The 25021-nt window shown below is 36.0% G+C and overlaps 1 protein-coding gene across 1 annotated transcript in view; it reads left to right on the top strand.

Moving 5' to 3' along the window:
• COL5A2 (collagen type V alpha 2 chain) overlaps positions 1 to 16640 on the top strand; it is a 143716-nt gene extending 127076 nt beyond the window's left edge. Inside the window, exons 46-54 of the mRNA XM_037162971.2 lie at positions 976 to 1083; positions 1593 to 1646; positions 4023 to 4130; positions 4521 to 4574; positions 5544 to 5651; positions 7153 to 7444; positions 9084 to 9271; positions 13685 to 13924; positions 14619 to 16640. Of these exons, the coding sequence (XP_037018866.2) occupies positions 976 to 1083; positions 1593 to 1646; positions 4023 to 4130; positions 4521 to 4574; positions 5544 to 5651; positions 7153 to 7444; positions 9084 to 9271; positions 13685 to 13924; positions 14619 to 14765 (1299 nt within the window). The 3' untranslated portion in view covers positions 14766 to 16640. The remainder of the gene's footprint in view (positions 1 to 975; positions 1084 to 1592; positions 1647 to 4022; positions 4131 to 4520; positions 4575 to 5543; positions 5652 to 7152; positions 7445 to 9083; positions 9272 to 13684; positions 13925 to 14618) is intronic.
• The last annotated feature ends 8381 nt before the right edge of the window (positions 16641 to 25021 follow it).

The raw sequence follows: 25021 nt of genomic DNA, 5'->3' as shown, positions 1-25021 counted from the left end.
TGTCTTTTTCCCAGTCTAATTGCTGAAGTTTATATTGGTTGCCAAACTAATCAGTCAAATAAGACAATTTCTGTGAGGAAAAAATGGTCTGACTCCATTAATTGTGTTAATCCATGTTCATATATCATTTCACTTTTGACTTTTTAAATTGTTTTTCAATTACAGTTGTCCCCATTTCTCCCCATTATTCTCTCCCTTCCTACCTACCCCCACCTCCCACATTCAGTCCCCCTCCCATTGTCTTTGTTCATGGGTCCTTTATACATCTTCCTTGATGACCCTCCCCCTTTACTTTTATTTCTTAAGGAGACAAAGTAATATTTGGAGGCTTGTCATAAGTGGGTCACTTGGATAAGGAGCAGCCTCTTTTTTCCCCCCAATTCTTCACTGCTTTACTCATAAGTAAACTGTGCATTCTGGAAAAGTTCTTTAGCTTAGTACCAGAGGTATTTGTCCCTTGGGGCATTGCACTGCAGTAAGATTGCATATGGTATGATGTCTGCTTCTGTTTCATAAAATGGTAGAAGGTGATTATTTAAGAGGAGTGGGGAAGGATGCTCCAATCTGGAAAATACGGAGTTGAAAATCTGGAAAGTGGTTTCCTTAAAATATTCTGTTTTCACACTCTGTGGCAAATCTTTGTTTATTCCAAGAGTACGGATACCCCTGTGTGAAGGACCCCTGCTAAATCCTGGAGGTGACCACTCCTGTATTCCAGCAATCTTGACCATGGCAGTAATAGGGCAGGAGTGAGGGGGAGCAATGAGGTCTGAAATTGGGGAGAAACAAAAATCTTATTCTTTTCAGTTTGATTTATTAATAAATAAATAAACTATTTAAATTAATTATAAGTAAAATAATAAATAACAATAAAATTTTAAAAAGTACTCTTTAATTACAAATAGTGTGGGCATATAGAATACCATTGTTTTAGAATAAATACCAAAGGAATAATATCGTGGTTATTCTTATCAGGGTGATCGTGGGGACCCTGGGCCTGCTGGTCTGCCAGGCTCTCAGGGTGCCCCTGGAACACCTGGTCCCGTTGGTGCTCCCGGAGACGCAGGACAAAGAGGGGATCCGGTAAGGACAGTCAGTTCCATGCTAATAGTTATAAACAGTATTCTAGATATGCACGCATACAAACATATGTGTGTCCTTGATTAAGGACTCTAACCAAAGAATGATAAGCAATTATGAGTTAGTTTTGTGCTTGTCTTAGAGGAAAATACTTGATTTCTAATAGGTATTTAAAAATTCTAATGCTTTGACTTTCATCACCTAAAATGTTGTGATTTATAGGAAATCATGTTAAAGTTAAACAAGTAAAAGTTCACCATAATCAATTAAAGTGATCATTCAGTGAAGTTAATTAATAAAGTTGATTGCAGAAGTATTGTTGTAGCTATAGTGAGCACATTTTTTATACCTAGGGATATTAGTCTGATTTTAATTCATTAGCCATAAGAGTATACATAGATAAACATAAACATAAATAACTATACCCAACTATAAATATATAGATTTTAATTTTATATCTACATAGTACGTGCATTTTTTTACATATGAATATTTGTAAAAATTTCTCCTAGGGTTCACGGGGTCCTATAGGACCACCTGGTCGAGCTGGGAAACGTGGCTTACCTGTAAGTTCTCTATTTTCTTTAAAAACATGTCTTTTTACATAAAGTACACTCCCAAAGAAAAAGTAAAATTTTAAATTTATAAATTAACATTATGAAATTTCTCCATCTTTTGTCAAAATACTAATTTTGAATAACACCCAGGAGTTCATATTTGTTTTTACAATTTTAACATAGCTCCTCTGAATTTAACCATAAATTCTTTTAAATAATCAATGAAGACTTTTAGAGTCACAGTTTTCTTCCAAAATAATAGGAATAAGTACCCTTCTTTCCAAGATTTTCTAGAAATCACATAGGATAATGAGTTTTAAGGCTCTTTGTAAATTTTAAAAGCGCTATTGAAATATTGTTTTATTTTCAACTAGACTTCATTGTCCATGTTTAATTCTTTTTGCTATTTGTAGTTACTTCTAGGTTAATGATTATTAGATATCTTACCATGAATGAATCATATCTATAGGCAGTCTCTTATGTTCTTTTCACATCCATTATCTGTATGTATATCAATTTTAGCCTTAAAATCATGGCTATTATTAAATCATAATTCTCAGCTTTGATTTGAGCTTGACTGGAGCAGATTTCATAATTTCATAGCATGTCTAGTAAAAATTTTTTAAAGTATTTTATTCATTTATTTTTAGAGATAGGGGAAGGGAAGGAGAAAGAGAGAGAGAGAAACATCAATGTGTGGTTGCCTCTCATGTGGACCACACCAGGGACCTGGCCTTCAACCCAGGCATGTGCCCTGACTGGGAATCAAACTGCAACCCTTTGTTTTATAGCCCGTACTCAATCCACTGAGCTACATTAGCCAGGGATACAAGGGAAATATTTTTAAATGAGTTACAAAAAATGATGTGGTTTTGTTTTACATGATTAAATAAATTTTAATTAACAAAAAGCAATAGGTGCTTTCTGGTTTAGTTTATTTTCAATTTTGAAATTTCTAGACATCCTCAAAATAAACAAACTTCTTTAACATTATACAAAATATTCAGGCTGATTTTATTATTTAAATTTACATTGTTATATAAAATATGAAAATTTACTGAGGTCTAGTCTTGCTTTATTATAAAAAGATTTTCATACTGTTTAACAAGACATTCAAGTTAAAATAAAAGAATAACCAAACAAAATAAGAACAAAAAACTAGTAAGGGAAAAACATTAACCTAAGAACCCGTTTGTTTGGTGATATCGTTTATTCTCCAAAGTCAGATTGATAGAGTTTCAATTCTCTTTTAGGAAAACTCTAGACAACAGAAGCTGTCTCTGTAGTTGATCCCAGCCCTGTGTCAGTTTACCGTGAACCACTGAATCTCTGAAGCTGCTTTTATTCCCTAAGACTTAAGAAAAAAGAAAGAATGGAAGGAAGGAATGAAGGAAGGAAGGAAGGAAAGAAGGAAGGAAGGAAGGGAGGAAGGAAGAAAGGAAGGAAGGAAGGAAGGAAGGAAGGAAGGAAGGAAGGAAGGAAGGAAGGAAGGAAGGAAGGAAGGAAGGGCCTAAGACCAATTTAGAGTGATTAGATAGTTTTAACCAGTTCTCTGAATGTAGTATCTATCCTATAATAAGATTATTAATTATTGCCTTTTCTTTAGTTTCTCTGGATCAGGATGGATGGATTTGGATACAAATATTGAAGAAATGATGATAACATAGATTTTTGTGTATATGTTTTTTATAAAGGAGAGTAGCTTGATGATATTTCTCTTCCATTTGCTCAAACAAGTTTTTGCCAATTTCTTACTTCCCCCCAGTCTTATTGAAATGTGATTTGATATATGTATATACTATATGATGATTACCACAATAAGTTTAATTAACATCTGTCATCTCACAGAGTTGCAAATTTTATTTTCTTATGGTAAGAACTTTTAAGATCTACTGTCTTAGCAACTTTCCACTATACCAGTTTTTTAAAATAACCCCAGCTATCATGTCCAGTTTATCTGCATATGCAGATTTAATGTGTTTTATTTTTAGAGGTAACATAAGTAAATAAAGTCATGTTTTGATTTAAAAAAATTATTTATGATGGTAATATTTTATATAACAATATTAGAGAAGTATGTGAAATAAAGTCTTTGAAACTATTTCAGATAGGTGAGACCAATCTTAAAAGTACTTCGTTTTAGTATAAGTGGAGGGTAAACATTAAAAAAACTAAATCTTTAGAGAAACCTCATTATATATGTTATGTTTTAATGATCACCTTCATACCTTGAGAAAAATAGACAAAATGTCCTAGGTCTACTACTATTAAGATAACTAAATATAGTCCATATGAAATACAGTATATAAAATTGTAGTAAATACAATTGTAAAAGGTAAAATTGTAGTAAATTCTAGTCTTAACAGGCCATGACCCTATTTCTAGGGACCCCAAGGACCTCGTGGTGACAAAGGAGATCATGGAGACCGAGGTGACCGAGGCCAGAAGGGTCACAGAGGCTTCACTGGTCTTCAAGGTCTCCCTGGGCCTCCTGTAAGTGATTTATTGAACTATTATTTGCCCTTCACGTGAAAATACACAGATTTCTTGACGTGAACATTTGTCTACAGAGTGGATGGACTTTTTGCATCTTATTTTCCTTTCAAAGAATGCCTTTATGAGTGACTAATTACCCACCTACCCAATGTAATTACCCATATATTGGCTATAATTTTGTAGAAAAAAAAACAAAACAGAAAAATATATATACCACTACTCCTACAGTTATATTTAGTATTAATCAACTCATGAAGACATTGTAGAGATTGATGACTTTATGAAAGTAGTTTATGCAGCCAATGTTAGCGACATATTCAAAAAATCTGAAACTGGCAAATGTGGGATGTAAATATTTTGGTGACATTTAAATTTTTTCCTGTTTAGGGTCCAAATGGTGAACAAGGCAGTGCTGGAATCCCTGGGCCATTTGGCCCAAGAGTAAGTAACACAAGTTGCAGATGTAAATAATAATGCTTTGGTGATATACTGCTACAGTCTGAGTATCACTTTCATGGATCAAAGCTAGAATGGCCCAGATTCTCAGAAGCAGGAAACCAACATATGAGACAAACTATTCAGTAATTACCTTTAAGTAGAAATATCATGTAATATGACATTATTAATTCATGGCCCCACATTAAAGCCTATTTCCTATGGTAATGTACTCATCCATTGGTTCATTTTCTTAATCTGTCTTCATTGAAATTCCCGTTAAACTCTCACTCTTTGAGATGATACAATAGGACTTACCATTTAGTGGAGACAGAAGCTGAATGTTCTAAAGGTGGATATATATAATTTTAAGTAATTATGATACTTCCTTGGAAGTATTTTGCTTAAGGTTAATGAAGAAGCAAATCATGAAATGAAACCAACATTTGAAGCTTTTAGAAATTCTACATGAGTATTAATGCTGCTTCTAATAGGTTATTAATGTCATAAGACAATTGACAGACATTATTTAGAAAAATTATTAGAATTTTTGCTATGTCTAAATATAATTTAAACAAATAATACATAAATTTTAGAACGATAGCGTTTAAATTGTTAGAATATGATGTGATTTATATAAGCACATAAATTTTTTATACTTATATCGAACACTTAGACTTCTGTCATTTTCTTACTCCTTGTTAATGGAAGTTCTAATTACGTTTACAATACATGAGACTTGATGATATAGGCCCTTTCAGTAATGAAAGTAGATGATTAGTCTACTATGGATGGTAATTTATGTGCAATAAAATTGTAAATGTTAGAGTGGGCCAGAACTCCATTTTTTAGTTATTAGGAACCTGAATCTGAGAAATCATTGTAATAGCGCCATAATGAAAATAGTTCTTTGATTAGAGAAAGGCATTGTGAAAGTTTTCTTATCGAATTGAAACTAGTTTTTATTTCTTGCAGGGTCCTCCAGGCCCCGTGGGTCCTTCGGGTAAAGAAGGAAACCCCGGGCCACTCGGACCGATCGGGCCTCCTGGGGTGCGGGGCAGTGTTGGAGAGGCAGGCCCCGAGGTAAATCCACAGGGGTTTGCATGCACCTAACTCTACTGGTTTTCCTAGCTTGGATTCTAGGCAGAGAATATCTATGTAGAGTGATGGACAAGGTGTTGAAGGAACTCTGAAAACAAACCTAAAAGTCACATAAGAGCTCGTCTGTATAAGTAACTATTTCAAATATTAATACAGGTTACTCAGACTATGTAAAATCAGAGTCCAAGCTACCTCGGCCTTGATTTCATGTGGTACCAGTGAGAGCAAATAGCAAGTCATGATTGTATTTATAATGGAATGAAAATGACATTCAAAAAGGATTTTAATTAAAACTTGTCATTAAAATACTCCAATAGTATCAACCTGAGGACTATGCAAAGCTAAATCTGTATTAGACTCTGACCCCTTGGGTCTTCACATCCTCATGTGTCTGCCACATATGTGTGTTCACATGTGCATGTGTGTGTATGAGTTGACGCTTCCCTTTCTGGTGTTTCTTCCTTTTTGGTCTTAATTCCCTTTCTCTGTTTATTCTGTCTCTGCACCTTACTGGCAATACCATTAAAATAAATATTTATTATTTATTCTATGAATGGAAAACCATATATTTCCTATGGTCAAGAGAGACATTTCCTATTTATTTAAGGGTGGATGGAAAACAGCTACAGAATTGGAATGCTTCTGACTTGTGTGGCTCTCAATTGGCTTTATTTCGTGGTTCAGTGGTCCTTGATAGAAAATAAAAATTCTTCCCCTGAGATTAAAGGAATGCATGGAATCATGATGTGACCTTAAAACACACACACACACACACACACACACACACACACACACACACACACACACACACAGATTTAAGTCTCTTGGGGCGAGGAAATGTGGGCACTCGAGGTTGGAGCGACTCGCCCGGAGCCATCCAAGTGGCAGAGCCGGTGTTGCGACTCCTGCCTTCTCACTGCCAGGGCCGTGCTCCCCACAGAAAAACACTCCCTGTGCCTCCCTCTTATTTGGAAATAGAGGAAATTATCTTAAGGGTGTTTCTTGTGGGAATTTCTGTGGTACTGATGTGCAGTCTCATAAAACTAGGACCCACAACTTTTCTGTATTTCCCCTTTCAGCTTCTGTCTGTAAATCCTTTTCAAACATTTTAGTTGTGCCTTGCCCAAAGTCATTTGGAAATGAGAATATGTATCTACATATTTTTAACATAAAATATATTGCATCTACAAAATAAACATCAGAGCAAATATTTTCTGCTTTTATTTTCATATATCTCAGAGTTGATTTGCAGATATGTTACCTGAAAAAATTTACATATCATTTATCATCCTCGGAATGTTACAGGTTGGCAAGCCAGAATCCTCTTGTTAAAAAAGGCATGAGTCATAGATCTCTCTGTACCATAGAGCTGGGGTGTTGCATTGTAACTCCCTGTGCACCCAGTCCCATCAGTGCCTTTGGCCAATAGGAAAACAAAACCAAAACAATGTGTTAATGTATTTCCAAATTTTTTAAAAATTAGGGTCCTCCTGGTGAGCCTGGACCACCTGGTCCTCCAGGTCCCCCTGGTCACCTGACAGCTGCTCTTGGGGATATCATGGGGCACTATGATGAGAGCATGTCAGACCCACTTCCAGAGTTTACGGAAGATGAGGCGGCTCCTGATGACAAAAACAAAACAGACCCTGGAGTCCACGCCACCCTGAAGTCACTCAGTAGTCAGATCGAAACCATGCGCAGCCCTGATGGTTCTAAAAAGCATCCCGCCCGGACTTGTGATGACTTAAAGCTTTGCCATTCTGCAAAGCCGAGTGGTGAGTAGAAAGTTGCCTATTTGAGCAACCTTTGTTGTTTCTGACTGAGATTGTGTTATTCTCAATTGCATTCCAAAAATATTTTATTGACTGCATTGCAAAAATAGACATAAAAGATGAAATGGTAAACATGTCACAGAGTTTGTGGTTTAGTGGTGGTGAGATAAGCAGTGTAACAGAGGGTATATCTATCAATGATTTAATTTCATCCTGGTAGTTCCATTTCCATCAGAAGTCTTAAAATACTGGCAATTTCATGGTGATTTGATGTAGAAAATACTTGCTTAAGCAAGGTTAATGTTTATTTACCTACATGAATCTCAGAGATTTTATATGCTAACATATATCATTGGGTCATCAAGAGTGGAATAAAATTTATTTTGTTTCCCAAACTTATTTGAATATAAAATTTTCTCATGTAGTTCAGTGTTCTGTGAATATGACTTTAGGAATCACTACTGGCAGGATTATGTTATAGTGGTGCTATAAAGTATTGTGGAATCAAGTAGTCTTTCTGTCCTAGTTGAATGCCTAAAGTTTGCATTATTTTATCATTTTTATTAATTTATTAAGACCTGAAGAAGAGGAATTCTAGGCCATAAGAATAAGCTAGGAAATGCTTAAGAGCTTCAGTTAACTTTGAAATGACATTGACAGGGATAGCTAAAATTAACTTTGAAGACCAGGCAATTTGATTCTCAGCTCTGTACTTTACATCCCATCAATGTTCCTTCGTTTTATTTAAATGCAGTGTTTGATATGTATTTTATATATATATATACACACATAAATAAAGTATGCCTGTGTGCACAAATATATACATACAGATTTGTACAAATATATATTTGTTTGTATATTTATTTGATTATATGCCCAGCACCAAGTACTAACTTGGTATATAGTCTACTTCAAGTAACTTTTGTTTATGAAATCAATTTTAAATAGGGTCAGTGAGATAATTTGTAACATTCTAATTGTAGTTAAATTCATATACTTATTTTATTCATAGTTTTGACAATATTTTATTACATTTCAATTACAATTTGCTTTAAAATACTGGCTCTATAGATTTAATGGGAACACATCCATTTTGGCAAAGTCACTTAATCACTGTGGTTTACCTCTTTTTGGTATAGTTTTCATATCTATAAAGCAGAGATAATGGTATTTCCTTTACATGCATGTTGTAAGCCTTGATTTGGCAAAGTGCCTCAGAACAGTGCTTGTAGAAAGAAACCAAATGATGCCCTGCCTGGTGTAGCTCAGTGGATTGAGGGCAGGCCTGTGAACCAAACAACCATGGTTTGATTCCCAGTCAGGGCACATGCCTAGGTTGCAGGCCAGTTCCCAGTGGGGGACACATGAGAGGCAACCATACATTGATATTTCTCTCCCTCTCTCCTTCCCTTCCTCTTTAGAGATAAATGAATAAAATCTTTAAAAAAAGAGAGAAAGAAACCAAATGCATGACAGTTACTTTTTCCTTTGCTGCAGAATATTTCCTTAACTGGAATACTTTCTCTTAAAAGAATCCTTTAGCAATGAGTCACATTTTCAAACCCTCTGTTAATCCTTTTAGAACTCATCATCATGTTTGAAATTCACTTTATTTAGCAAATATTTTTATTTTGGAAAATAGGTGAATATTGGATTGATCCTAACCAGGGATCTACTGAAGATGCAATCAAAGTTTACTGCAACATGGAAACAGGAGAAACTTGTATTTCAGCAAACCCATCCAGTATACCACGTAAAACCTGGTGGACCAGCAAATCTCCTGACCATAAGCCTATTTGGTATGGTCTTGATATGAATAGAGGATCTCAGGTAATTTAATATGCTTACTTAAAATTATATTTTTTGCTTTTTATTATTTATTATACCCTAGTATTTATTTAGGACAATGCTATTACATTTTTGTTTGTTTTTGTTATTTATTTATTAAAATTTTAATTGTTGTTCAAGTACAGTTTTCTGTCTTTTACTCCCATCCCAGCCCACCCACCCAGCCCTCCCCCCTCCTTCCCATTTCCGCCCCCCTAGTTTTTGTCCATGTGACCTTTATACTTGTTGCTGTAAACCCTTCCCCTTTTCCCCTGAAATTCCCTCGCTCTTCCATCTCCCCTCTGGACACTGTCAAACTGTTCTTTATTTCAGTGTCTTTGGTTATATTTTGCTTGTTTGATTGTTTTGTTGTTTAGGTTCCTGTTAAAGGTGAGATCATGTGGTATTTTTTTCACCACCTGGCTTATTTCGCTTAGCATAATGCTTTCCAGTTCCATCCATGCTGTTGCAAAGGGTAGGAACTCCTTCTTTCTTTCTGCTGCATAGAATTCCATTGTGTAAATGTACCATAGTTTTTTGATCCATTCATTTATTGACAGGCACCTGGGTTGCTTCCAGCTCTTGGCCATTGTAAATTGTGCTGCTATGAACATTGGGGTGCATAGGTTCTTTTGGATTGGTGTTTCAGGGTTCTTAGGGTATAATCCTAGCAGTGGAATTGCTGGGTCAAAAGGCAGATTCATTTTTAGTTTTCTTAGAAAATTCCATACTGCTTTCCATAGTGGTTGTACCAGTCATCCAACTAACAGTGCACTAGGGTCCCCTTTTCTCCACAACCTCTCCAACACTTGTTTGTTGCTTTGTTTATCATGGCCATTCTGACAGGTGTAAAGTGGTATTTCATTGTGGTTTTAATTTGCATCTCTCTGATAGCTAGCGATATTGAGCATCTTTTCATGTGAATCTGGATTCTCTGCATGTCCTCCTTGGAGAAGTGTCTGTTCAAGTCCTTTTCCCATTGTTTAATTGGGGTTGGTTTCTAGTTTCAGTCCCTTGTGGTCAGAGAAAATGCTTGGTATGATTTCAATTTTCTTGAATTTGTTGGGGCTCGTTTTGTGTCCTATCATGTGGTCTATCTTTGAAAATGTCCCATGTACATTTGAAAAGAATGTGTATTTAGCTTCTTTGGGATGAAGGGCTCTATATATATCAGCTAAGTCCATTTCATCTAGGGTGTTGTTTAATGCCACAGTATCTTTTTTGATATTTTGTTTGGAAGATCTGTCCATTTTTGACAGTGGGGTGTTAAAATCCCCTGCTATAATTGTGTTGCTGTCAATATCTTTCTTGAAGTCCTCCAAGATTTTCTTTATGTGTTTGGGTGCTCCTATGTTGGGTGCATATATATTTACAATGTTTATGTCTTCTTGGTGGATTATTCCCTTGATTATTATGAAATGACCTTCTGGGTGACTCTTTATGGCTCTTTTTTTGAAGTGTATTTTGTCTGATATGAGTATTGCTACCCTGGCTTTTTTTTTTCTGTCCGTTTGCTCGGAAAATTTGTTTCCAGCCCTTCACTTTCAGTCTGTGTATGTCTTTTGTCCTGAGCTGGGTCTCTTGTAGGCACCATATGTGTGGGCCATGCTTTCTTATCCATTCAGCTATTCTATGTCTTTTAATTGGAGCATTTAATCCATTTATGTTTAAGGTTATTATTGATAGGTACTTATTCATTGTCATTTTCATACCTGTGTTTCCCTCTCTCTCTCTCTCTTTCCTTAAAGCAGTCCCTTGAGCATGTTTTGCAGAGCTGGTTTGGTGGAGGTTTATTCTTTTAGACTTCTTTTGTCTAGAAAGCTCCTTATTTGGCCTTCCTGGACTCCTCTTTGGGTCCAAGTGTGGTCTTTTCACAGTTCCAGGTTTTTTGGTGTCATTTGTGGATGTTTAAAAAAAAGCAGACTGAGGAATGTAGAGATAAAATTGGAAAGAAAGGAAGAAGGAATAAAACAAGAAAGAAGGAAAAAGAAAAAGGAATTGAGATAAAAATAATAAAAGTTAAAAAAATTACTTAAAAAAAAACAAAAACACAAAAACAAATAAACAAACAAACCTCTTGCTGGTTCCAAACTAGCCAGACCGGTTTTTCTGTTCTCACTGCAGCAGGCTGAGGGGCAGGTTTGCCTCTGTAGGCTCAGGGTCTCCTGAGGTGCACATGCTCTCTCCGGGTCCCCAGGTGTGGTTCCGGGGTGTTCCACGAAGCTCTCTCCCAGGGTTTCGGGCACACACGCCCGGACAGACAGCCTCCAGTCACAGGGGCTCTGGCGCACACTCTTTCCAGGGCTATGCATGGGTGCTCACAGCCCCCCTGTGTTTGCCACTCAGACCTACTCCTCTCTCTGGTACTTCAAGCAACCAGGTTTCTCCCAGTGCTTCTCAAAGCCTGCTTTGGCCGGGAGGGAGCTCCAACCCAGCTCTATCCCAAGAGCCCTGTGGCCTGTCCAGCAGCCCTGTGCCTGGGGCTGCAGCCTCCTTGGTCCCCGCACTGATCCCTAGGCCCTTATTGTCCTGAAGCACTCTCCTTACCGCCTGGTTTTTCAATGTCCACTACAAATCTTGATCTCCTGTTTTCATATGTGCTGGGGTACTGTTTGTTATCTGCTCTGTTCCTCTGTAGATTGGCCTGGTTTTTCTCCCATGTGTTGGAGGAAGTGGAATCTCCTCCCTCTTATCTAGCAGCCATCTTCTCTCTGCTATTACATTTTGACCAGGTTTATTTTATCATGTTAATTTTAAAGTCATATATTCTCATTAGCTGTAATTGCAATAACATTGAATGAACAAATTTTTACAAGAATGAAATTAACATAAATTCTAAGTAATTTTTTCATCGCTGGAATGAAGAAAAGTAATTATTTTTATTATTAGTTCCTTTACTGCATTTCACACTGACTGTGGGGTATATTTGAAGGGATCTTGCCACAGCTGAAAGACAGGGATTGTATTTAGCATCGGAAGACCTAGGTGACTGCTACCTAGATCTGTTACTGACTTTGGGACAGTAGGAAGTCATTTAACCTTTCATAGCTTCAGTTTTTTCATTTAAAGTGCAGGTGATAGTGCTGACTAGTGTGGCTCAGTTGGTTGGGCATCGTCCTGCAAAGTGAAAGTTGCCAGTTTGATTCCTGGTCAGGGCACATGACTGGGTTGTGGGTTTGGGACCCGGTGGGTCATATACAAGAAGCAACCAATTGATGTTTCTCTTTCACATCGATGTTTCTCTCCATCTCTTTCTCCTTCCCTTCCCCTCTCTCTAAAAATAAATTAAAAAAATTTTTGAGTGCGAGTGATAATGTTTACCTCATGCTCTTTTGTGAATATAATGTGCTTACTATAGTATCTAGTACATGGTAAGTTATAAATAAATATTAGATAACCTCTATAATAGTTATTTATATAATTAAATCACTTTATAAACTTTGTAGTATTATTTAAACAATGCATTTTTATAATTAAATGAATTCAATTAGTACTCAATCTGAGTCCAGTCTCTTCTATGTTTCTTTTACGAACCAGTATTTAGATTTGCAACCAATCTTGCCACTTCCTTTCTCAATATGAGTCTTTCGTCCTGGATCCCTTTCTGGCAAATCCAACTCTGAAATGTCCTTCTCCCCTCTGCTCCTGCTCTGTTCTCAGAACTCATGTTTATAATAAATGTGAGCATATTGCAAGTGTGAGTAGGATATACCAGAATGTACCATTATTTAATGAGCAGAAAAACCTTTAATTTAAATATACCCAACTGAAATGTAATTTGGTTAATATAACATTATATTAAAAACTCAGAAAGAAACACTGAAAATAAACCTCAAAGTAGAATATGACTAGGAAAGGGCTTGTAGAAAATTGTGATTATTTGTGGTAGTTGATAAAAAACTTGTAATTCATATTTCTTATAAGTGTATAACAGTGTGGTAATTGCTGGGGGGAGGTCATTATTTGGGAACTACATGGTAATGGGAAAAATACAATAAACACTAAATTAAAGATTTTATATAAATAGTTGTCATAATTCTTATCATAGTTAGCAATAAAAGCAATGAGTTATTTTGATACATGATTACATATCCAAGCCAATGCTCAAGTATATAACTTCTAAAAAATAATATTTTTTAAAGAGATGGTGAAGCAGATTTAAAAATACATAAACTTTCTTCAATGAGTATAATTTTTGGTTTCTTCGCCTGTCATTTGCAGTATTAAGGACAGAAGGTCTTACTTGTAAACATTTATAACAATTTTAAGATATTTTTATGAATGGAATAATATACTGATATATGAAACAATGAAGTAATTCTCTTCAAAATTGAGTTATCTGAAATCAACACACACATAGCTCTGTGAAACCCCTAAGTGCCGCATATAACACAAAGACTTGTTTTGTTTCTCTAGTTCGCTTATGGAGACCACCAGTCACCTAATGCAGCCATTACTCAAATGACCTTCTTGCGCCTTTTATCCAAAGAAGCCTCCCAGAATATTACTTACATCTGTAAAAACAGTGTTGGTTACATGGATGATCAAGCTAAGAACCTCAAGAAAGCTGTGGTTCTCAAAGGGTCAAATGACTTAGACATCAAAGCAGAAGGAAATGTTAGATTCAGATATATAGTTCTTGAAGATACTTGCTCTGTAAGTACTTTGTTCTGTACTGATCTGTTGAAAGAAAAAAATATTTTTGTTAGGAATACTGTTATGGCACTAGAGGTAGGGACAATTTTGCCCTGTATATAGAATAACATTTTGTCCATAGTTATTTGTCAAGTTGTTCTTTAGGGTAAACTTGAACATGTGTTACTACATGAGCCATGGTAGAGGTGTTTATAAAAGACGATAGAGAAAGTCTGGATCTTTGGGATCTGATCCAGCTCTTCTGCAAAGTCACTTTGGCTCTCCCACAAGTTTATTTATTTAATCTCAGTTTTGTGCTTGAAATTTCTTGATTCTAAAATGTATAAGCAATCTGAGATACTTGACATTTTTTACTCATTTGTATATCTGCTCACTTGCATATCTAGATGTAAAAAATGGAAAATGTTTAATGATGAATTATAGTTTCATTTGTGGAAAGCAAAAAGGCTTTCATAGTGTATTTATCAGTGCCCACTTGGGAAGTTGTGAAAAAACAAAGGGCATTTTCTCAATTTACCGCATGCAAGAAATGCCTTCCAGTCTTGCTAGGACCTCGCCCCATTAGTAGTGCTCTTTTAAGTGGTACTCTAAAAATCATTGCCTTCCCATGGTCAAAACTGGCTTGGAAGGTGATGTCTAATGTCTCTGGAATAATTTTTATATACTATTAACTTGTTACACAATTTAATTCTAGAAACGAAATGGAGATGTGGGCAAGACCATCTTTGAATATAGAACGCAGAATGTGGCACGCTTGCCCATCATAGATCTTGCCCCTGTGGATGTTGGCGGCACAGACCAAGAATTTGGCGTTGAAATTGGGCCAGTTTGTTTTGTGTAAAGCAAGCTGAGATACATCGACAATGAGCAACACCCTCACCATCAACGACCACCACCATTCACAAGAACTTTGACTGTTTAAAGCTGATCCTGAGACTCTTGAAGTAATGGCTGATTCTGCATCAGCATTGTATATATGGTCTTATGTGCCTGGCCTCCTTCTCCTTCAGAATATTTATTTTACTTACAGTCCTCAAGTTTCAATTGATTTAAAATATTTTTCAGTACAGCAGTTTAGGTTTAAGATGACAGTGACAATGACCACCTTTAAAAAAAGTAAACAGATTGAATAAATAAGTCTTCGTTTTCTTCAATTTATTTCAATGTAATGACAAAGTTGCTTAGTATTTATGAGAAAATTCTTCTTCCTGGCAGGTAGCTTAAAGAGTGGGGTATATAAAACAACAACATGTATTTGTTTCACATGTCTGCAATTTGAAAATAGAAAGTAGTGCCCTTTGTGACCTCTCAGACCCAGATTATTAATTAAATATGGGATCAAAATGTTCATCCTTGTGACTGAAGTCCTCATGCATGTCTTAGTATTGTATAACTGTCACAGAGACTTTTTAAAGATAATCTTGAAACAAATAGTTTCTCACTGTTTTAAATGGAATTTTTAAATAATATATATTCAATGGAATTTCTTGAAAACAAAATGATCTTGGATTTTATAAAGGGTGATAAATTTAGACTTTTTTCTTCATTCAAATTTAAAGGTATCTTTCCCTTTTGACTAAGTCTATTAACATAGATAGAAGTTACATGAGTATAACATTGAGTACATTTGCACTTTCTTGTTTAAGAAGACATTGAATGCAAAAAATTACACATAGAACTTTATAAACATGTATGTATGTCCAGGACCCAAAGTTGAAAGTCTTCCATAGGTACACTCTCATCATCTTGAAGCCTATAATGAAGAAAAAGATTTAGAAACTCAGAGTTGTGGAGCTGACTCTAATCAAATGTGATGATTGGAAATAGAACATTTGGCCATTGAACTCTCATAGGAAACATGACCCAACAATTCTTAGCATGAGCTACCTCATCTCTAGAAGCTGGGATGGACTTAACTATTCTTGTTTATATTTTCGATACTAAAAGGTGCTATGCTTCTGTTAATCATTCCAAGACTGGAGATAGGCAGGGCCAAATGTATGATTATTTTTCCTTTAATAATGGTGCTAAAGTTCCTTCTATAAAATTCTTCAAAAATAAAGATGGTTTCATCAACACCACCTGTGAAAGCATAACTGTCAGACTTGCCCGGTTCTGAAAAGGGGAGCACTGCTCCAGTGCCTTGCCCACTGTTCATCTGTCATACTGTATCTGGAGTGCTTTGTAACACATGCATGTTTCTTAGATCAGAACATGTAGGTCCCCTTGTGTCTCAAGGGTTTTTTTCCTTTATTGCATTTTGTTGGCTCCATTTTTATTTTTTCTTTTAAAAATAAACAGCTGGGACCATCCCAAAGGACAAGCCATGCACACAACTTTAGTCATGTATCTCTGCAAAGCATCGAATTAAATGCACGCTTTTGTCATGTCAATGGTTTTTGTTTTGTGGAATTCCTTTGAACATATTAGATCCAATTCATTTCCAGTAGTGAAATTAAGGTACTGTGGTATTCTTTGTTCACCATTTGTTTAAAAGGTAAAACAGCAAATATCTTCCACCGTGTATAGACTGGCTTATATTTAAAAATCAATTTGCAACATCACTCATGAAGAAAACATGACACTAATTATCACTGTCTATGACCTTAAAAATCTCAGGGTAGTGTTATTGATAAAAAGGGAAAAGCAACTGATTTTTTATGGTTGAATAAACTGTGATAATAAAACATGTGTCTCAAAGTGTCCCACATATGAATTTAGCCTATTGTTTTCAGAGTTTTATTTCAATATTTATTTAACATTGTTTTTTTTTCCAAATTGGTTTTGATTTGACCTCTACATCTTGAATTTTGTATTTATACACTTAAAAATGTTTGTGAGTTTTCTTCGCTTTAAAACTTCTTTCAGGTTCAGCCTATACAGGTTGTCAAAGTCAGATAGATGAGCCTAAAATGTGCAGTGAATCTAAGTCAAAAACACTTACAATCTCCAAATATCAAAATTCTAGTTCTTATTTGGAGCTCAGCAGTGTGACACATTAAAGGCTGCCCCAGACAGTTCTAGAGGCCCTGAGTTCTAGATTGGCAGGTCCCATTCTAAGCTAGTAGACTTCTTTACCTTTATATCCAGCAGACGCGTCAGGCTCTACTTGATCAAAAGCAAATTAATCTACATCTGGGAGGATGGCAACATTGATTTCTTACTAATTTATTAAAAAATACAAATGATGCTGGTGTAGCTCAGTGGATTGGATGTAGGCCTGTGAACCAAGGGGTTACCAGTTCAATTCCTAATGAGGGCACATGGCTGGGTTACGGGCCCAGGTCCCCAGTAGGGGGTGCATGATAGGCAACCACACATCGTTGATGTTTCTCTTCCTCTCTTTCGCCCTCCCTTCCCTTCTCTGTAAAAATAAATAAATGAATAAAACCTTTAAAAAATATATGAATGAAAACTCCCAAAAAATCAATGGAAAGGAAGAAAAAGGAGGAACAGAGTAAAGAAAACATAAACTATGCTGAAAAATCCCCAAATTTGTAACACAGAATTTGGGAAATTATGGCCAGGTTCAATATATTTTATTCCAAATTGAAAAGAGATTCAAAGAAATTATCGACAATATACTTTTTTAAGAGAATGGTGCTATATAGCAGAAAGCACGTGCAAAGAACATGGGGAAATTAAATAATTCTAACTACTGTGCTCTGTCCCTATGCCACCATGAATAAAGAACATCACACATCAATTTTTTTCTTTGATATTATGAAGATTTCAGGAGACGAAGAATAATCTGTTAAAAGCCACTTTGGGGTCTGTGGTCAACAGCAGCAAACCAAGGCAACAATGCTCCAATGAAAACCGAAAGCTTGTGGAGCACGGGTCATGCCGGTACGTTGATTTTTTTAAATCAATATGGCTGATTTACTCAAGAGCAGCTTTTTTTCTAAGGCTCCTTTATCAATCAATGCATCATTTCATAGAATATCTAAGTGTGATTCCCCAGGGATCAGTCTTTTTCTCTTTGTCTTCACATTCAATACTCTCTCATCACTGGTCCTTCTCCATGCCGATGGTTTTGATTACTACATATATGACAGTAGCTTGAAATGCATATATACAACCTGAATGTCTTCTTGGAGCTCAAGAAATGCATTGGCAGGGCAGCTTAGTTGGTTAGAGTGTTGTCCTGATAGGCTAGTGTTGCAGGTTCAATCCCTGGTCAGGGCATGTACAAGAATCAATCAATGAATGCATAAATGAGTGGAATGACAAATCAATATTTCTCTCCCTTCATGTCTTCCTCTGTTAAGCCCTGGCAGGACCTGACCCCTGCCTACTTATCATGCTTTATTTTGCAACTATTTGCCTTACAGTCTGTTCCACACACAGTGGATTCCTTTCCATTTCTTAAAAGCATCCTTTCAAAAGCCATCGGCATATGTTTTCTTTTTGTGCAGTTTACTTGAACTCATCTTTTAGTGCCTTGCTCAATGCTACATCCTCATGGAATCTTTCCTAGACTCCACACTCTTCACTACCACCCAGGTTAACATCCTCAGTTGTAAATTTTTTCAGCACCCTGTACTTTTCTTTACCTATGATGCTTTATATAGTTGTATGATTATTTGTCTATCTTCTCTATTAATTATGTATGTTATAAGGGCAGGGCTGTTTATACAAGGATTCAACATACTGGTTGGTATCTGTGTTTGTTCAAAAGACATTTAATGAGTGAATGATAATAAGTTACATACTGTGTAACTAGAAAAGCATGTTTAGAGATTATTTATGCTTGATTTATGTACTAATGTGAAACATCCATTATATTGTATTATTACATTTCTATCAGTGTTATGGATAAATAGTATCATAGATGAAATTATTCTATCCACAATGACAATAGCAACATACAATACTAAGGATGCACCTAACACGAAATTTTTAGAACTTCACTGAAAAATCCATAACAATGAGATAAGTAAAATAATTAAAAATGGGAAGAAATATGCATATTGTCACACAAAAAAGCTTAATATTTGAAAAATTCAATTCTTTTTTTCTACATTAATACATATTGCTTCCTATAGGATCTTAAACAAATGGAACATGACAAAACCACTCTAAAGCTCATTGGAATAAAAAATAGGCAAGAAAAGTGATAAAGGAATCTCCTTCAAAAACAAAACAAAAATGATAAATTAAAAATCTACCTACCATAGAGAAAGAAGAGTATTTAGAAATGAATCACTATATCTTATCTATATTAGAATTTAATATGTAATTAATTCTCATTTATTTAGTAAATGGTATAAAAACTTATAGATGTTTATCATTTTAAAGCTTGTTTCCTATCTTAACCTTTAAAACAAGACATTTCCCAAGTGAACTGAATATTTCAATTGAAAAAACAGTAAATATAATATCATAAAATATTTTGAATAGTTTTGTAATCTTGGAATGGGAATAAAAATATATAAAAATAATGTTAAATGTTGGAAGCCTAGCTTCTAAAATATATTTTAAGTACATATTATAAAACTCTTAATAAGCATCCTTACAATCATGCTCAAACTGGGAAAACTTTTGTAGTAAATACGACAGAAAAAGTTTAATATTCTTTACCTGCAAAAGGGCCTTAGGAACCAGTAAAAAGAAAGCAAAGAAAATGTGTAAACTTCTACATAGATAATTCACAAAAGTCACGATATAACTGCCAATTAACATGTGGAAGATATTTAATATTGTTAGACATAAATGGTGAAACTGAAATAATAAGATTATATCAGAATTTGACAAATACTAAAATATCTGACTGTATTAGGTGTTAAAGAAAATGCAGGAAAGCACTCACATGTAATTTTTGTCTGTTTCCCCACTGGATATGAAAAGCACAGTTAAAGTCACTTTCTCCAATTGGCTTATTCAGCATTCCTATCAATGTGAGATAGTAGTGAGGCCCAGTGTGTGGTGGGGGTAAGATAAATAGAATACGCTGGGCTATCCTCCAGGATCATCAGCTTTACTGGATGGCAATCCATATAATTTGTAAAAATTATAAATATTAAATAGAGTGAAACTTAAAACCCACATCACAATGGTGGCAGATTGATTTAAATTATAGCTTAAGAATCTGTTGTGGGTGTATGTTCTGTGTGTATGTTTTATGTAACGATGTTGATATTTTTTATTGGGAATAAAAAATGATTATCCAGTCAATTCTACAAGAAGTCACTCCATGGTTTAGATGCTGTCTTTAATATTTAGTGGGTAAAACACATCAACTGAATTGAATAAATACATGGTGATAAGTGATGTTAAAGAATTATGCACAGTGAAACCAAAAGATTCAGTCATCTAAACCAGGCTGGGATTTGGAGAGGAGGTAAAGAAAGGAAGACTGCCTGGGAAAGGTTTTTCATAATGAGTCTTAAGGAATAAAGACAGTGTTTTGAGCAATGGAGGCACACCAGACAAAAAGAATAACATTGGTCAAGGCTTGGAGTTCTTAAAAAGACAGGGCTTGTTTGGGCAATCTCAATTTGGCTGCCCATGGCAGTAGCTTACATGCTAGGGGTTGTTCAGAGTCAAATTAGAGATGTACTGGCTGGTGTGGCTCAGCAGATTGAGTGTCAACCTGCAAACCTAAAGGTCGCTGGTTCCATTCCCTGTCAGGTCATATGCCTGCGTTGTGGACAACTGATAAATGTTTCCTTCTCTTTCTCCCTTCCTTCCTGTCTTTCCAAAAAGGAATAAATCTTTAAAATAAAGTGGGAGGAGATAAGATGAAGGGACCTTTATGTCAAGCTAAAAAGATTGAAAGTTATTCTGAAGGATATTTTTTCCTGAAACTACTTTTTGCTTCTCAGCTGGGAGTGTTACCATATCCTCCAGAAGTCTCCTGGAAATGTGTGAGTAGGTGCCTGTGGTTATCATAAAAATTGGGAAGTATTCTAGGCATTTTGAGAATGGGCCAAAAATGTTGAATACCTTATATGTAGGATAATCTCCTTGAACAAAATCTGAACCATCCAAAATATCAATAGGACTTTTACTTCAAAATACTGTTTAAGCAAGTAAGACATGTTGGATTTTCATATTAGACAGAGAACGTTGGCAGCAACCCTTTGAGAATTTCTTTTAATTGTTTTTCTATTACAGTTGTCCCAATTTTCCCCCATTGTTCTCCCCTGCCTCACCCATCCTCCCACTTCCACAATCAATCCCCGCCCTTTTGTCCATGTCCACGGGTCATTTGTACTTGTTTTTTCACTAGGCCTTTCCCCTTCTTTCTTATTGCCTTCCCCCTTTTTCTCCCCTCTGGCCTCTGTCAGTCTGTTCTCTGTTTCCATGGCTCTGCTTCTGTTTTGCTCATTTGTTTGTTTTGTTGATTAGGTTCCACTTATAGGTGAGATCATATGGTATTTGTTTTTCGCTGCTTGGCTTATTTCACTTAGTATAATACTTTCTAGTTCCAACCATGTTGTTGAAAAATGTGAGTTTCTTCTTTCTTTCTGCCGTGTACTGTTCCACTGTGTAAATGTACCACAGTTTTTTGATCCACTTATTTACTGATGGGCACTTGGGCTGTTTCCAGCACTTGGCTGTTGTAGTAACGCTGCTATGAACACAGTGGTACATAGGTTCTTTTGAATTGTTGTTTCAGGATTCTTAGGGTATATTCCCAGCAGTGGAATTGTTGGATCGAAAGGCAGTTCTATTTTTAGTTTTTCGAGGAAAGTTCATACTGTTTTCTACAGTGGCTTCACCAATCTGCATTCCCACCAACTGTGCACTAGGGTTCTCTTTTCTTCACATCTTTACCAGCACTTGTTGTTTGTTGATTTATTAATGATGGCCATTTGACCAGTGTAAAGTGATATTTCATTGTGGCTTAAATTTGCATCTCTCTGATGGCTACTGATGTTGAGCATTTTTTCATATGCCTATGGGCCTTCTGTATGTCCTCCTTGGAGAAGTGTCTCTTCAGGTCATTTGTCCATTTTAAGTTGGATTGTTTGTCTTTCTGATGTTGAGTTGTATTACTTCTTTGTATATTTTGGAAAACAAACTCTTGTCCAAGATATTGTTGGCAAATATGTTTTCCCATATGGTTGGTTCCCTTTTCATTGTGCTGATGTTTTGTTGAACCATGCAGAAGCTTTTTATTTTGATATAGTTTCATTCGTCCATTTGTTTATTCTTTTATTTCCCTTGCCCTAGTAGAGCTGTCCAGACTTGTCACATCTCTGGGCCACACTGGAAGAAAAAGTTGTCTTGGGCCACACATTAAATATATCGTGACACATAATTACAAAAAATCCCATAATGTTTTAAGTAAGCTTATGATTTTGTGTTGGGCCAGGTCACAGCCATCCTGAGCTGCCTGCAGCCCCCAGGCCTCGGGCTGGACACCCCTGCAAGAGGATGTATTCTTGAAAACACTGCTGTGTGGGATGTCTGAAATTTTACTGCCTATGTTCTCCTCTAGGGCATTTATGGTATAACAGCTTATGTTTAAGTCTTTTATTCATTTTTAGTTCATTCTTGTGTATAGTGTAAGTGGGTGGTCTAGTTTCATTTTTTTGCATCTACTATTCCAGTTCTCCCAGTACCATTTATTGGAGAGGCCATTTTTACTCCATTTAATGTTTCTGCCTCCTTCGTTGAATATTGACTATAGAGACTTGGGTAAACACTCAGAATTTTTAAGGTGAGTGAGACAAAAAACAGAGATGAGTTAGAACTATGTTGGAAAAAAAGACATAAGGGAATAAATTAATGCCACTGAAGGTGAAGAAAGAGATAGATTGAAGAGATGTTTTAGAAATAGAAATAACAAAATATGATAAAAGAGTGAGGAAATGAAGTAGCAAGAAATTTAATATCTTAAGTTTCTGGCTTGGGTAGCTGGATGGAAGATGATGGTGTTTACTAAGGTGGAGAGAATAGAGAAGTGGACACACACAGGACATATGGTAAGGGTGTCAAACTCATTTTTACCAACGGCCACATCAGCCTCGTTGTTGCCTTCAAAGGGCTGAATGTAGTTTTAGGACTGTATAAATGTAACTACTCCTTAACTAGGGGCAAGGAGCTTGGCGCTGCTGTCAGGTAGAAACAAGGTACCAAGTGGATAAAACAAGGTGGAGGGCTGGGTTTGGCTTTTGGGCCTTGTGTTTGCCACCTGAGACTTCTGGGATCTGCCAGTGTGGGCCATCACAAAGGTGTGTGAGCCATTACATCAAGGATTTAGAGCTTTGGGTGAGAGTGGAATCACTCAGGATAGACATAAAAGGGAAGTAGTGAGCTAGGACAGATCACCAGGGAACCCTGATGTTTGAGGGGAAAAAGAGGAAAGTTCTATTCTGATTACTAGGGATATTACTTCTTACTTATAGAATCCTGAATTTTGGTTCTTAAAGGTAACCATAAACTTTCAGAAAGAGAAATTGAAGCTACCTTGGATGCTATAATGCAGTTTATATTCTAATTTTTACACTTTCATGATTAAACTAAAAAATACCAATAGAAGAGAATACAAAAAAATGATGAAAATTTTGGTTGAAAAATCAATCTGGGCAAAGACACCCATTATACTGTAGTAATAGAGAACCCTAAAGACAAAATTATACCACTTTAGCATAATCTTATATAATATATACTTATAATTCTCTGTTGAATTTTATTTTGATACCATCAACAAACTCCTCAAATGAGTTTTACTCACAGTCATGTTTAATCATATGACTATGTTATAAGTGAAACAAAACAAAACAAAACAAAACTGCAAGGACTGTGTTTGTTTTTATTAAACAATACAATTCACCCCAATTTAGGGAGCTCATACACACAGCTTATGCATGTAAGCGATTATGGTTAAGTGCCATCAATACTATAAAAAGTTGGTTTGCACATATGTAAAATAAAAAAATGTGTAGATTCAAATGGTAATACATACAGGAAGATGAAACTGCAATGTTAGTATGACAATTTTCCCAGCAGTTGAAACTGTTATGAAAGAGATCTTATAATGAAAGTCAGCTGGAGATACAGAATGATCACAATTGTTAGCCACTTTAATGAAAAAAAATGCAACAGAAATTGAAGACATCTGCAGTCAGAATGTAAGCCCTAAAGATTCAAAAAGGAAGCTGCAGTCCGAGCTCCTCTGAGACATCGACACGTTTCCGTGCACAATGCTGTGCTCTGTGGCTTCTCACAGGCAGTGATTGTCTTCACTCCTTCAAATCTATGCCTTTGCTGACTCCACTGAAGGCAGTCTGCAGGTGGTTTAAATTCAAGACAATATTTGAAAATCAGACCTAAATCTTTTTTTATTAATGGCACTAATGATACCTTCCTTCTGTTCCATTTCCTCTCTGTGCTCACAGCCCTTGAATTAATCACAACCTTAGCCTTAAAAATCAAATCCCCCTTTTTCTTAAACCACTAAAAGCTACGGGATGCCAAGTCAGACTCACAGTGGTGCTTCCTTCACAGCCTCCCCCCCCTCCACATATAAATCATGCTGTCCTTTTCCCCTTTCCTTGGGAAGTTTTGCTCCCTAATGATTTCATCTGGAGCCAGATGATTTCATCGACCATCTGTATGAGAATAATTTCCAAATCTACTTTAACCACCCCTGACCTAGTATTCTCCAATCAGTCACACATTTTCATGTTCAACCACCCTTCCAAATAAATCACTGTAGTGTTGAACTGCCACGTAGAAAGCTGTAAGACTGAACTTGTGTAACTTTCCGCTTGGTCCTTCCTTATTAAACAGAATCCTCTCTTGCATGACTTTTGATGTCCTCCTTTTGCTGTCCTCATTTTCCACTCTTAACCTAATTTTCCCCAGCAACTATGTGTATACTCTGTGACTCTTTCTTTAGTCTTAGGAAAAAAATGTGCTTTGTTTCCTTGCCAGAGTTCTTTAGTCTTATTTCCTCCTTTCCTAAAATGCATATTCACCCTTTTTTCTTTCTGCTATTGGTGTCTTGGTTGCCTGTAAATCTGATCCTGTCTTCTCTCACTTCCCTTGACCTTGAGCTCCCCTGAGCAGCAGTATTCCAGGATGTAAAGCCTTTACATGGCTCTACCGTGAGAAGCAGATTTAAAACAACAACAAAAGGAA

The sequence above is a fragment of the Artibeus jamaicensis genome, unplaced genomic scaffold (assembly GCF_021234435.1).
Source record: "Artibeus jamaicensis isolate MK-2021 breed Jamaican fruit bat unplaced genomic scaffold, CSHL_Jam_final contig_391, whole genome shotgun sequence".
NCBI classification, from domain to species: Eukaryota; Metazoa; Chordata; class Mammalia; order Chiroptera; family Phyllostomidae; genus Artibeus; species Artibeus jamaicensis.
Note: the sequence above shows the minus strand (reverse complement) of the source record. Positions and strands in the feature narration are given on the sequence as shown.